This window comes from Galeopterus variegatus, unplaced genomic scaffold (assembly GCF_000696425.1).
Source record: "Galeopterus variegatus unplaced genomic scaffold, G_variegatus-3.0.2 Scaffold11147, whole genome shotgun sequence".
Taxonomy (NCBI): domain Eukaryota; kingdom Metazoa; phylum Chordata; class Mammalia; order Dermoptera; family Cynocephalidae; genus Galeopterus; species Galeopterus variegatus.
In genome coordinates, this window is record NW_007737258.1 from 33188 (window position 1) to 46602 (window position 13415).

The window sequence follows — 13415 nt, forward strand, 5'->3', positions numbered from 1 at the left end:
CGACACTGAGGGTTGCGATCCGTTGCCGGTCACGAAAAAAGACAAAAAGGAAAAAAAAAAAAAAAAAACCACAAAGAGTTTGAAACACCTGACAAGGTTGCTTACGACAAGTCTGTGGAGAAAACAGAGAAATGTGTTAGATATCCACAGTCAGATGGCTCCTAACATGGCTTAGCAATATCACTGAGGGGACAGCAATGAGTTAAATAATGTCAATGGGAGGGGACATTCTAGGTGTAAGCCATGGAACTCTTACCTGGATCTTCTCCAATTCAATATGAGAACCAATAACTTGAATGATGGCACAAGAATCAAACATCAGGATGGCCAGATGCTTGGAAGGATATGAATACTAGAAGTCAGGGTGAGTATTAAAAAGATCCCGACAGCCAGAATGATGGACTAAAAGATAAAAGCCTGTCCCTGTACTCCCCAAAACTAATGAAGGATGGGAGAGGATAAACTAATAGTAGCATACATAAAAAAGGTTTGGAGGTTTTAGTTAACTTTAAACTCAAAATGAGTAAAAGTGTGACAAGGCTGCTAAAAAACAAAACAAAACAAAACAAAAAGTGCAACCCCCCAACCCACACCAAAAAGAAAATAAAAAGTTCAACCTAAGTCAACATTATTAGGAAGAGGATCCAGAAGAAAAAAAGTGAGGGAGAGATTGTTCTAAATCAGGCCCTAAGTAGAATATATTGTACTACTCTGCATTTCACATTTCATAAAAGGGTTTAACAAACCGGAACAAAGTCAAAAAAGGAAAAAAAAAAAAAAAAAGTGAGGAACCTGGAAACCACAACACGTGAGAGAACCAAGAGTACTTTGCCCAGGGAAGGTAAAAGTTGGGAGTATAGAGAGCCATTAAAGATGTCTTCAACTACTAAAAGTCCATCCCTTTTAACTCTGAGGTGTCTTGCGTATATTAAAGAAAATACGTAAAAAGTTCCAAGAGTGCCTTAATGTTTGAAGCTTTGGAAATTATTAAGGGGCTAAAAGAAGAAACCGAAATAGAACCCATATATTCCTGCTCTCAGAGAGCTTAAAATCTATGTGGAAAAGGTCCCACTGCAAAAATAAACAAATTTTTTTTAAAAAAGAAAGATACAACAATCCAATAATACATTGAACTTTCAAAAGGAGATAACAGAACTTAGGTTACCAGAGATGGGAAAGCGGGAGGGAAGGTAAGGGAGAAACTGAAAAAGGGCGACAAAAAACCGATTACACTGCGTAATACTGAATGTACTATTTATCCTGATTTGAGCATCACATATTGGACACAGGTACTGATATGAAACTATGTACCCCACAGATATATACAATCAATTATGTTTCCAAAAAAAACGTTCCTATTGCATCTACTTCTGGATCCAACAACAGCAGAAATTCAGTGCTGTGCTTCTGTGACACTGTAGGGACTATTTAGAGGATGAACAAACAATATACATAAAACAGCCATAATACAACTGTAGAGCAGTACATGAATAGATTTAAGATAAAGTATACATGCTAAAAGATCAAAAAGGGAAAGAACCAAAGGACAGGAACAGATGAGGAGGATATTTCTGAAGGAAGTGAATCCTGAGCTTGTGATAAACACAATTGACTCTCTAGGAGAGGCAGAAAGATGACACCCCTGCGAGGATGCTGCACTAAACTTCAGATGGTGAAGGAGATGTCCTAAAGGCAAGCACATAAGAGCTGGAAACATGCTGATCAAGAGAAAAAGAAAGATTTCATATTCAAGAAGACATAAATTTGAAATCCAGCTCTGCCACTTACTAACTGCATGATCTTGTGAAAATTGTTTCACTTCTTTAAATATACATCTTCTCATCTATAAAAATTATGTACAGGCATACCTTGGAGATATTGTGGGTCAAATACTGCATTAAAGCAAGTCACAATTAGGTTGCTTCCACATCTTAGCTACTGTAAATAGACCTGCAATAAACATGGGAATGCAGGTATCCCTTCAACATGATGATTTCCATTTCTTTGTGTATATACCCAGTAGTGGGATTGCTGGATCATATGGCAGTCCTATCTGTAGTAGTTTGAGAAATCTCCGTATCATTTTCCCTAATGGCTGCACTAATATACTGTCCCTCCAACAGTGCAGAAGGGTTCCCCTTTCTCCACATCCTCACCAGCATTTGTTATTCTCTGTCCTTTTGATAACAGCCAGTATAATGGGGTAAAATGATATCTCAATGTGGTTCTGATTTGCATTTCCCTGATGCTTAGTGATGTTGAGCATTTTTTCATGTACCTGTTGGCCATTTGTATGTCTTTCTTTGAGGAATATCTATTCAGTTTACTTGCCCATTTTTAATCAGATTATTTGTTTTTTCACTGTTACGTTGTTTGATTTCCTTGTCAAATGTATAGTTTGCCAACATTTTCTCCCATTCTGTAAGTTGTCTTTTCACTCTGTTGATTGTTTCCTTTGGTGTGCAGAAGCTTTTTAGTTTGATATAATCCCATTTGTTTATTTCTTTCTTTTGCTGCCTGTGCTTTTAAGTCTTTTTTAAAAATCTTTACCCAGTCCCACACCCTGAAGTGTTTCCTGTATGTTTTCTTCTAGGATTTTTTATAGTTTCAGGTCTTATCTATAAGTCTTTAATACATTTTGATATAACATATCTTGAAGGTTGAAATTACTCCTTGATCCATAGGCTGCAGAACACATATTGTATTAGCAGGCATGAAAATAACATGAATCTACTTGTACATCTCCATCAGAGCTCTTGGGTAACTACATATATTGTCAATGTGTTTATTATTTTGGAAGGAATCTTTTTTTCTGAGCAGTGGGTCTCAACAGTGGGCTTAAAATATTCAGTAAACCAGCTATAAACAAATGTGCTGTCATCGAGGTGTTTTTGTTCCATTTATAGAACACAGGCAGAATAGATTTAGCATAATTCTTAAGGGTCCTAGGATCTTCAGAACGGTAAATAAGCACTGGCTTCACCTCAAAGTCACCAGCTGCATTAGCTCCTAACAAATGTGTCAGCCTATCCTTTGAAGCTTTGAAGCGAGGTATTGACTTCTCTCTAGCTCTCAAAGTTCTAAATGAAATCTTCTTCGAATATAAGACTGTTTCTACATTGAAAATCTGTTTAGTGTAGCCTCCTTCATCAATGATCTTAGCTGGATCTTCTGGCTAATGTGCTGCAGCTTCTATATCAGGGCTTGCTGCTTCGCCTTACACGTTTATGTTCTGGAGACGGCTTCTTTCCTTAAACTTCATGAACCAATCTCTGCTAGCTTCAAACTTTTCCTTGTAGCTTCCTCACCTCTCCCAGCCTTCATAGAACCGAAGAGAGTTACGGACTCGCTCTGGATTAGGCTTTGTCTTAAAGGAATGTTATGGTTGGTTTCATCTTTTATACAGACCACTAAAACTTCCTCTAAATCAGCAATAAGGATGTTTTGATTTTTTTTTTTTTTTTTTTTTTTTTGGTCATCTGGCCTGTACAGGGATCCAAACTCTTGACCTTGGTGTTATCAACACCATACTCTCCCAAATGAACTAACCAGCCAGGTCCATTGCTTTCTTATCATTTCTGTATTCACTGGAGTCACACTTTTAATTTCCTTCAAGTATTTTTTCTTCACATTTACAACTTGGCTAACTGTTCGGCACAAGAGGCCCAGTTTAGGCCTATCTCAGCTTTCGACATGCCTTCCTCACTAAGCTTAATCATTCCTAGCTTTTGATTTAAAGTGAGAGACATTTGACTCTTCCTTTTTCTTGGACTCTCAGAGGCTATTGTAGGTTATTAACTAGCCTAATTCCAATATTGTTGCGTCTCAGGGAATAAGGAGGCCTGAGGAGAGTGAGAGAGCTGGGGGAGCAGCCAGTTGGTGGAGAAGTCAGGACACACACAACATTTACTGATTAAGGTTGCCATCTTATATGGCTACAATTTGTAGTGTCCCAAAACAATTACAATAGTAACATCAAAGATCACTAATTACAGATCACTATAACAGATGTAATAATAATAATGAAAACATTTGAAATATCGCAAGAATTACCAAAATGTTATTTATAATTTTGGTAATTTATACTTTATAAACTCTCAGAGGGAGGAAGGGAAGAAAAACTGCGATACAAAAAGAAAGCTGAAGAGGGGCTATCAAGGCTCCCTGTGGTAGGCCCACAGTTAGCTAACTCAATAACCATACCTAAATCCCTTCTCCTTTGCTACCATGTACTGTAAGGGATGGAAAAGCTAAGTGGCCACTCTCCCAGACTCCCTTCCAACTTAGAGGTGGCCATGTGACAACAGGATGTAAGCAAAAGTCTGTTGAGGGCTTCTACATATATCAATAGTGTGTCTAATACTGTGTATAAGCAAGATTGACACAAGAAGTCAGTGACAAAAAAGGTGAAAAATAATAAACAGTAACTCACTCTGGTTTTAATATTACCAAAGTGAAGTGTTGAACAATATGCCGAAAATAATAAAGAGCTTAAAATGATTCATAATTGGCACACGTATTCTTTAAAGGCTAACAAGGAATGATCCTTTAGCACTATTTTTACCTACACATATATATGTATATATATATATGGTTTTTTGGGGTTTTTTTGCGGCAGGCCAATACAGGTATCCAAACCCTTGACCTTGGTGTTATAAAACCACACTCCAACCAAGTGAGCTAAGCAGCCAGCCCTACCTAAATTCTTAATCAGATCATTTAATAGTTTAGCAAATTTGAAATCTTCAAAAGGCAAATATGTCATGGAATATATAGTTTATAAGATAAACAAAAAAGTAATATGGTTTTTTGAGGTTTTTTTGCGGCAGGCCAATACAGGTATCCAAACCCTTGACCTTGGTGTTATAAAACCACGGTTTTTTGGGGTTTTTTTGCGGCAGGCCAATACAGGTATCCAAACCCTTGACCTTGGTGTTATAAAACCACACTCCAACCAAGTGAGCTAAGCAGCCAGCCCTACCTAAATTCTTAATCAGATCATTTAATAGTTTAGCAAATTTGAAATCTTCAAAAGGCAAATATGTCATGGAATATATAGTTTATAAGATAAACAAAAAAGTAGAATGAAAAGAACTAAAGTTTTAAAAGTTCCATTCTAAATATATGCATATTGCTAAAAATGAATGACTTACAAAATCATGGAAGTGTTATAAGAAAAAGCCTATTAAATATGAGGTTAAAAATGAGTTCAAGGTACTAAAAAAAGAAGAGGATAAAAGTTCTGAAATTGGAATCATGGGGGAAAAGGCAAACACTGAAAAAGATATAGTATAGTAGATTAATGCTGTATAGTAAATAATAATGTAAAATAATACAGGAACAATAAATGTAGAAAATAAATATACACAGAAGCAATAAATCCATGCCGCTACTCTTCATAAAACTAAAATTATATCCTATTGCAAGAATCATTCTAAAATACACTAATAGGAAAGAGGATTCTGGAAAGATAGCATGGTACTGGCATAAAAACAGACACTCGGACCAATGGAACAGAATAGAGAATTTAGAAATCAGCCTACATGTTTATAGCCAACTGCTCTTTGACAAAGGCACCAAGAAAATACCTGGGAGAAAAGATGTGTCTTCAATAAATGGTGCTGGGAAAACTGGACATCCATTTGTAGAAGAATGAAACTAGACCATACCTCTCACCATATACCAAAATCAACTTAAAATGGATTAAAGACTTTAAAAAGACCTGAAACTACCAAACTACTAAAAGAAAACACAAGGAAAACACTTCAGCAAGTAGGACTGGGCAAAGACTTTATGAATATGACCCCAAAAGTACAGACAACAAAAGGAAAAATCAACAAATGGGATTATGTCAAACTAAAAAGCTTCTGCACAGCAAAAGAGACAATTAACAGAGCGAAAAGACAACCTACAAGTGGGAAAAATATTTGCAAGCTATGCATCTGACGAAGGATTAATATCCAGAATATACATGGAACTCAAACAACTTAAGAGCAAAAAAACAAATAATCTGATTTAAAAGTGAGCAAAGGAGCTGAACAGGCATTTCTCAAAGGAGGACATACAAATGGCCAACAGATACATGAAAAAATCCTCAACATCACTAAGCATCAGAGAAATGCAAATCAAAACCACACTGAGATATCATCTCACTCCAGTTAGACTGGCTATTATCAAAAAGACAGAATAACAAATGCTGGTGAGGATGCAAAGAAAGGGGAAACCTCTTACACTGCAGTGGGACTGTAAAATGGTGCAGCCATTATGGAAAATGATATGGAGTTTCCTCAGACAACTATAGATAGGACTGCCATATGATCCAGCAATTCCACTGCTGGGTATATACCCAAATGAATGGAGATCATCATGTCACTCCCATGCACTCCCATGCAGCTCTATTTACATATGCAGCTCTACCTACAACAACTACATTATGGAACCAACCTAAATGTCCATCATCAGATGACTGGATAGGGAAAATGTGGTATATTTACATAACGGAATACTATTTTGCCATAAAAAATAATGAAATTTTGACATTTGCAGCAACAGTGATGTACTTGGAGAAAATTGTAAGTGAAATAAGCCAGGCACAGAAAGAAAAATACCACATGTCCTCACTCATAAATGGGAACTAAAAAAATAAACAAATTTTAAAAAGAAATTAAGAAAGATACAGTAATCACAACAATACATTGAACTTTCAAAAGGAGAGAACAGAACTGAGGTTACCAGAGGTGGGAAAGCGGGAGGAATAGGGGGATAAGGGAGAAATTGGTAAAGTGCCTTGAGAAACGATTACACTGTATAATGTTGAATACAGTAATCCTGATTTGAGTATCACATATTACACACAAGTATTTTCAACTCTGTACCCCACAGATCTGGACAATCAACTATGTTTCAATAAAAAATAAAATAAAATTGGCGCAAGGAGCCATCGCCACCAGCGCAGCCGAGTTGCTGCCGAGGAGACCTGGCCACCCCGCCTGTGTCCTCAGGCGACCATCTGTTAAAACCTGGTGGGTTGGGCCGGCCCCGTGGCTCACTCGGGAGAGTGCAGCGCTGGGAGCGCCAAGGCCGTGGATTTGGATCCTATATAGGGATGGCCGGTGCGCTCTCTGGCTGAGCGCGGTGCGGGAGACACCACGCCAAGGGTTGCGATCCCCTTACTGGTCACAAAAACAAAAAACAAAAAAAAAACTGGTGTATTACTATGAAGTTCTAGGTGTGCAGAGATATGCCTCACCCAAGGATATTAAAAAAGCATACCAGAAGCTGGAACTGAAGTGGCACCCAGATAAAAATCCTGAGAATAAAGAAGCAGAGAGAAAATTCCAGCAAGTTGCCAAGGCATATGAGGCGTTATCAGACGCTAAAAAGCGGGAGATCTGTGACAAATACGGCAAGGGAGGATTAAGCAGTGGAGGAGGAGGAGAGGTCATCTTGACAATCCATTGAGTTTGTCTTCACATTCCAGAACTCAGATAATGTCCTCAGGGAATCGTTTAGTGGAAGGGACCCATTTTCATTAGACTTCTTTCAAGACCCATTTGAGGCCTTTTTTGGGAATGGAAGGGGTCCCCGAGGAAGCAGAAGTCAAGGCAGGGGGTCGTTTTTTTCTGCCTTCAGTGGATTTCCATTTTCTGGAAGTGGATTTTCTTCCTGTGACACAGGACTGACTTCATTCGGGTCACTAGGCCACGGGGGCTTCCTTCACTTGCTTCCACAACGCTTGGTGGGCATGGGATGGGCAACGTCAGATCTACATCAACTTATACTAAAACTGCTAATGGCAGAAAAATCACTACAAAGAGAATTGTCGAGAATGGTCAAGAAAGAGCAGAAGTTGAAGAAGACACCACTTAACGTCCTTAGCCATAAATGGTGGGAGCTGCTGCTGTGCTTGGATAACACGTGACTCACTGCACACATTTAACAGAAATGTTACCATAACAAGCACCGTTTGAGGATTAATGGGAACTTTTTTTTGAAGATTTCAAACGAACTCAACTTTCAGTATAATTGTATCTAATGTAAAGTATTAATAAACAGCTCATCAGAGCCCCTGTTTGTCATAGACCGTTGAGTCTATTGTTAGGACCACATAATAGGACCTTTTTTTTTTGGTCTTTAAATTGTTGTAAATCTCTGTGTGCACTTTTCTTTTCCATTAAATGTAACCCAAGGTGAGCCATGACTCTTTAGTAGTGATAGTACAAGATTGTACACTAACACCAACATGGATCTGCTTTTCCATTGTGTTTGAAATGTGAGCCAAGTGGTGTCAACCTGATGTGAAGTTAACATTGTCAGCATGTATCTTCTACAGAAATAAATTCAATTCTTTTCAGTATTTAGTAGTGAAAGACTAGTTAAGGTATTAATGGTAATACATTTCTGGTTTATTATAAATTAAGGATGTTTTCCAGTTGTGAAAACTGGCATGAATGCTGGCAACTTAGTAAGTTTTCACAATTGTTCAAATATGTAACACTAAGTTTAGGTTTAAAAAAGAAAACTGGCAAACTGAGTCTCTGTCATCTACTTTTAAAAAAGATAATAAATGTGAATATATTTGGTGCATTCAAAAAAATAAATAAAATAAAATAAAGTTAATAATAAGTAATAAGACCAATCTTTCCATGAACTTTTTAAACAATGGAATAAATACTATCCATCTTGAAAAGGATGGAAATGGGATATTATTGTACAATGGAATATTATCAGTCTTAAAAAGGATGGAAATTCTGATATATGCTATAATGTGGATGAACTTTGAGAACATTATGGTAAGTAAAATAAGCCAGTCGCAAAAAGACAAATACAGTATTTTTCCAATTATATGAGGTACCTAGAATTGTCAAAATCATAGAGACAGAAAGTAGAATGATAGTTACCAGAGGCTGAAGGGAAAGAAGAATGGGAATTACAGTGTAATGGGTAGAGAGTTTCAGTTTTGCAAGATGAACAGAGTTCTGGAGATGAATAGTGGTAATCATGAACAACAATATGAACTTATCTCTACTTAAAAGATAAGTATAGATGGTTAAGATGGTAAACTTTATGTTACGTGCATTTTACCACAAAAAAAACCCTGAAAACAAAATACACTTGTAAATCTTGAATTACCAAACTGATTTTCACTATGTCTATTATTAAAACATTATTAAAAGGGCCAAAAAAGTATAAGTGAAAGCATAAATTATTCAGTGGTAAGGAACATAATTCAACTGTGCTCTAAATGTAAAAACACAACAGAAAACACTTTTGAGATATTCTACAATGTCTGANCCCTGTTTGTCATAGACCGTTGAGTCTATTGTTAGGACCACATAATAGGACCTTTTTTTTTGGTCTTTAAATTGTTGTAAATCTCTGTGTGCACTTTTCTTTTTCATTAAATGTAACCCAAGGTGAGCCATGACTCTTTAGTAGTGGTAGTACAAGATTGTACACTAACACCAACATGGATCTGCTTTTCCATTGTGTTTGAAATGTGAGCCAAGTGCTGTCAACCTGATGTGAAGTTAACATTGTCAGCATGAATCTTCTACAGAAATAAATTCAATTCTTTTCAGTATTTAGTAGTGAAAGACTAGTTAAGGTATTAATGGTAATACATTTCTGGTTTAATATAAATTAAGGATGTTTTCTAGTTGTGAAAACTGGCATGAATGCTGGCAACTTAGTAAGTTTTCACAATTGTTCAAATATGTAACACTAAGTTTAGGTTTAAAAAAGAAAACTGGCAAACTGAGTCTCTGTCATCTACTTTTAAAAAAGATAATAAATGTGAATATATTTGGAGCATTCAAAAAAATAAATAAAATACAATAAAGTTAATAATAAGAAATAAGACCAATCTTTCCATGAACTTTTTAAACAATGGAATAAATACTATCCATCTTGAAAAGGATGGAAATGGGAAATTATTGTACAATGGAATATTATCAGTCTTAAAAAGGATGGAAATTCTGATATATGTTATAATGTGGATGAACTTTGAGAACATTATGGTAAGTAAAATAAGCCAGTCGCAAAAAGACAAATACAGTATTTTTCCATTTATATGAGGTACCTAGAATTGTCAAAATCATAGAGACAGAAAGTAGAATGATGGTTACCAGAGGCTGAAGGGAAAGAAGAATGCCCCTGTTTGTCATAGACCGTTGAGTCTATTGTTAGGACCACATAATAGGACCTTTTTTTTTTGGTCTTTAAATTGTTGTAAATCTCTGTGTGCACTTTTCTTTTCCATTAAATGTAACCCAAGGTGAGCCATGACTCTTTAGTAGTGATAGTACAAGATTGTACACTAACACCAACATGGATCTGCTTTTCCATTGTGTTTGAAATGTGAGCCAAGTGGTGTCAACCTGATGTGAAGTTAACATTGTCAGCATGTATCTTCTACAGAAATAAATTCAATTCTTTTCAGTATTTAGTAGTGAAAGACTAGTTAAGGTATTAATGGTAATACATTTCTGGTTTATTATAAATTAAGGATGTTTTCCATTAATGGTAATACATTTCTGGTTTAATATAAATTAAGGATGTTTTCTAGTTGTGAAAACTGGCATGAATGCTGGCAACTTAGTAAGTTTTCACAATTGTTCAAATATGTAACACTAAGTTTAGGTTTAAAAAAGAAAACTGGCAAACTGAGTCTCTGTCATCTACTTTTAAAAAAGATAATAAATGTGAATATATTTGGTGCATTCAAAAAAATAAATAAAATAAAATAAAGTTAATAATAAGTAATAAGACCAATCTTTCCATGAACTTTTTAAACAATGGAATAAATACTATCCATCTTGAAAAGGATGGAAATGGGATATTATTGTACAATGGAATATTATCAGTCTTAAAAAGGATGGAAATTCTGATATATGCTATAATGTGGATGAACTTTGAGAACATTATGGTAAGTAAAATAAGCCAGTCGCAAAAAGACAAATACAGTATTTTTCCAATTATATGAGGTACCTAGAATTGTCAAAATCATAGAGACAGAAAGTAGAATGATAGTTACCAGAGGCTGAAGGGAAAGAAGAATGGGGAATTACAGTGTAATGGGTAGAGAGTTTCAGTTTTGCAAGATGAACAGAGTTCTGGAGATGAATAGTGGTAATCATGAACAACAATATGAACTTATCTCTACTTAAAAGATAAGTATAGATGGTTAAGATGGTAAACTTTATGTTACGTGCATTTTACCACAAAAAAAACCCTGAAAACAAAATACACTTGTAAATCTTGAATTACCAAACTGATTTTCACTATGTCTATTATTAAAACATTATTAAAAGGGCCAAAAAAGTATAAGTGAAAGCATAAATTATTCAGTGGTAAGGAACATAATTCAACTGTGCTCTAAATGTAAAAACACAACAGAAAACACTTTTGAGATATTCTACAATGTCTGAAATGCAAATTCAGTGATTATAACCTTCTAGCAAACTAAATCCTTTTCAGATTCCTTTTTGAGCATTAAAAAAGTTATTATGGAAATAAAGGTTGTGCAATTACTTTCTGTAATACCCTGTGGATGTGTTACTTTTAAACCAAGATCTTAAAATACGTCCCTTGTTTTAAAATACTATTTAAAAGCTTCTGATATGAATAATAAAATGATACACTGCTTGAAATAAAAACTGTTTGAAGTGAGACTAAATTAACTATCTATTGCTTACTGTAATGCCTTTTTCATTTTTCAACTTACCAGTCGAACACTTCTTACAAATAAGATTATTCCAGCTATGGCCATCCCGGTGCTGATGTTCTACAGAAAAAGATTTCATGATTAATTCTCACTGATTATTATTCACAATAGTGAAAACACTAATAAGGAGGAAAAAAAGACTATCTTCCCTATATCTAATTGTCCAAACAATACATATTCTTCAAATGAAGGCCCACTTAAGCCCAAAACTTTGTCCATTCACTTCGATCTTCCCTTCTTTTAACTTTTATAATACTCCCAGTCTTTGCCAAACAATCAGGAATGCACAGTAATTATACACACACGCACACTATTATTATGTTGTTGTTCTCTATTGATTGTCTTACTTTGAGTTCCTTGAATGAGTGAACCGGTCTCATATTTCTTGTAGAGTGCCCACAGTAATTAACATAACCCTGCATCCACGGTGGGAATGTAAGTATTTGGTAGAAAACCGTATCACTAAAACCTTAAAATATAGCACCTTGACACATATACAGTATAATATATGGGTAAATGGTTGCGGAAAACTTAGTGATGTTTTTAAAAGTGCTTCATTTAAACCAAAGTAGAAATAAAGAAGTTTAGTAGAAAATTAAGAACCCTGCAACTCCCTTAAAAAGAGGAATAATCTAACATACTTTCCTTCAATAAATACAACTAAGTATGTAAGAAATGAGGTTGAAAATATACACAAGGTACATTCTTTGGGTTCTGTGACTGCGTTATTTGTAATAATATATCCTTGTGCTAACTTAGACACTGTTTCCTCCCACAATTCTTCTGAAGTCATTTTTTAATTTGAAATAACCCTTGCATCTATTCCTGCTTAACTGTTAGAATCAAGGCTTCATCAATTAACACGTGTATTCATTAATGCTGTAAATATTCGTCTAGCAGTTACTAAGTGGCAGGCACTACCTCAAGGACTAGGTCTACAATAATGAGCGAAAACAGGCATGGCCTTGGACCTTGTGCTGCTTGGCTGCAGAGCATGTGCAAAGCTCATCTTACTCAAGTTCTGAGCAGAATTTTAAAGTGAAATATTCTTTCTGAAAATATTTTCTTCACTTGGCTTATAGGACACCTAGCTTTCCTGATTTTCCTCCTCCCTCACTGTCTGCTCCTTCATTTTTGCTGATCTCCTTCTCTTCACTCCCAAGATTCTAAACGTCAGAATTCCCCAGTTCTCAGTTCTAGGGCTTCTTCAGTAGCTTTTCTCCCTTGCTCCAAGATGTCATCTTAGCTTTAAGTACCACTTAAAGTTGATGCGGCTCATTCCCAAAGTTCTACGTCCATGTCTGACTTCCCTTCAACACCAGACTATCCAGTTGCCTAGAACAGCAATAAGAAACCCGCTGAGAAGTCTCATGAGCATCTTCAAGTTCACACATCTCCATGTTGACATGTCCAAAACCTTCTCTAGATTTTTCCAACAAATCATTTATTCCACCTCCTTCAGCAGCAGCTATCACCACCGTCAACCCAGTGGCAGGCAGCTCCCTCGATTCCCTTCTCTGTACCCACACCCCGCGACTCCTAACCACCGCGCTCCCTCGCTCCCTGCCCGGACCACGGTGGCCTCTCGTTTCACTTTAGAAAAAGAGGCGGCCTTCCGCTCCCCAGGGTCTGCGGGGCGTCCGTGCTCCTCCTCGGTGGGCCTCCCCCGCTGCTCTACGGACGCGCCGGC

At 36.3% G+C, this 13415-nt stretch overlaps 1 protein-coding gene across 1 annotated transcript in view; it reads right to left on the reverse strand.

Moving 5' to 3' along the window:
* LOC103610439 (chromosome unknown open reading frame, human C3orf33) overlaps window positions 1-11781 on the reverse strand; it is a 24912-nt gene extending 13131 nt beyond the window's left edge. The window contains exon 1 of the mRNA XM_008594612.1: window positions 11726-11781. Coding sequence (XP_008592834.1) covers window positions 11726-11770 — 45 coding nt within the window. The 5' untranslated portion in view covers window positions 11771-11781. The remainder of the gene's footprint in view (window positions 1-11725) is intronic.
* Window positions 11782-13415: the final 1634 nt, after the last annotated feature.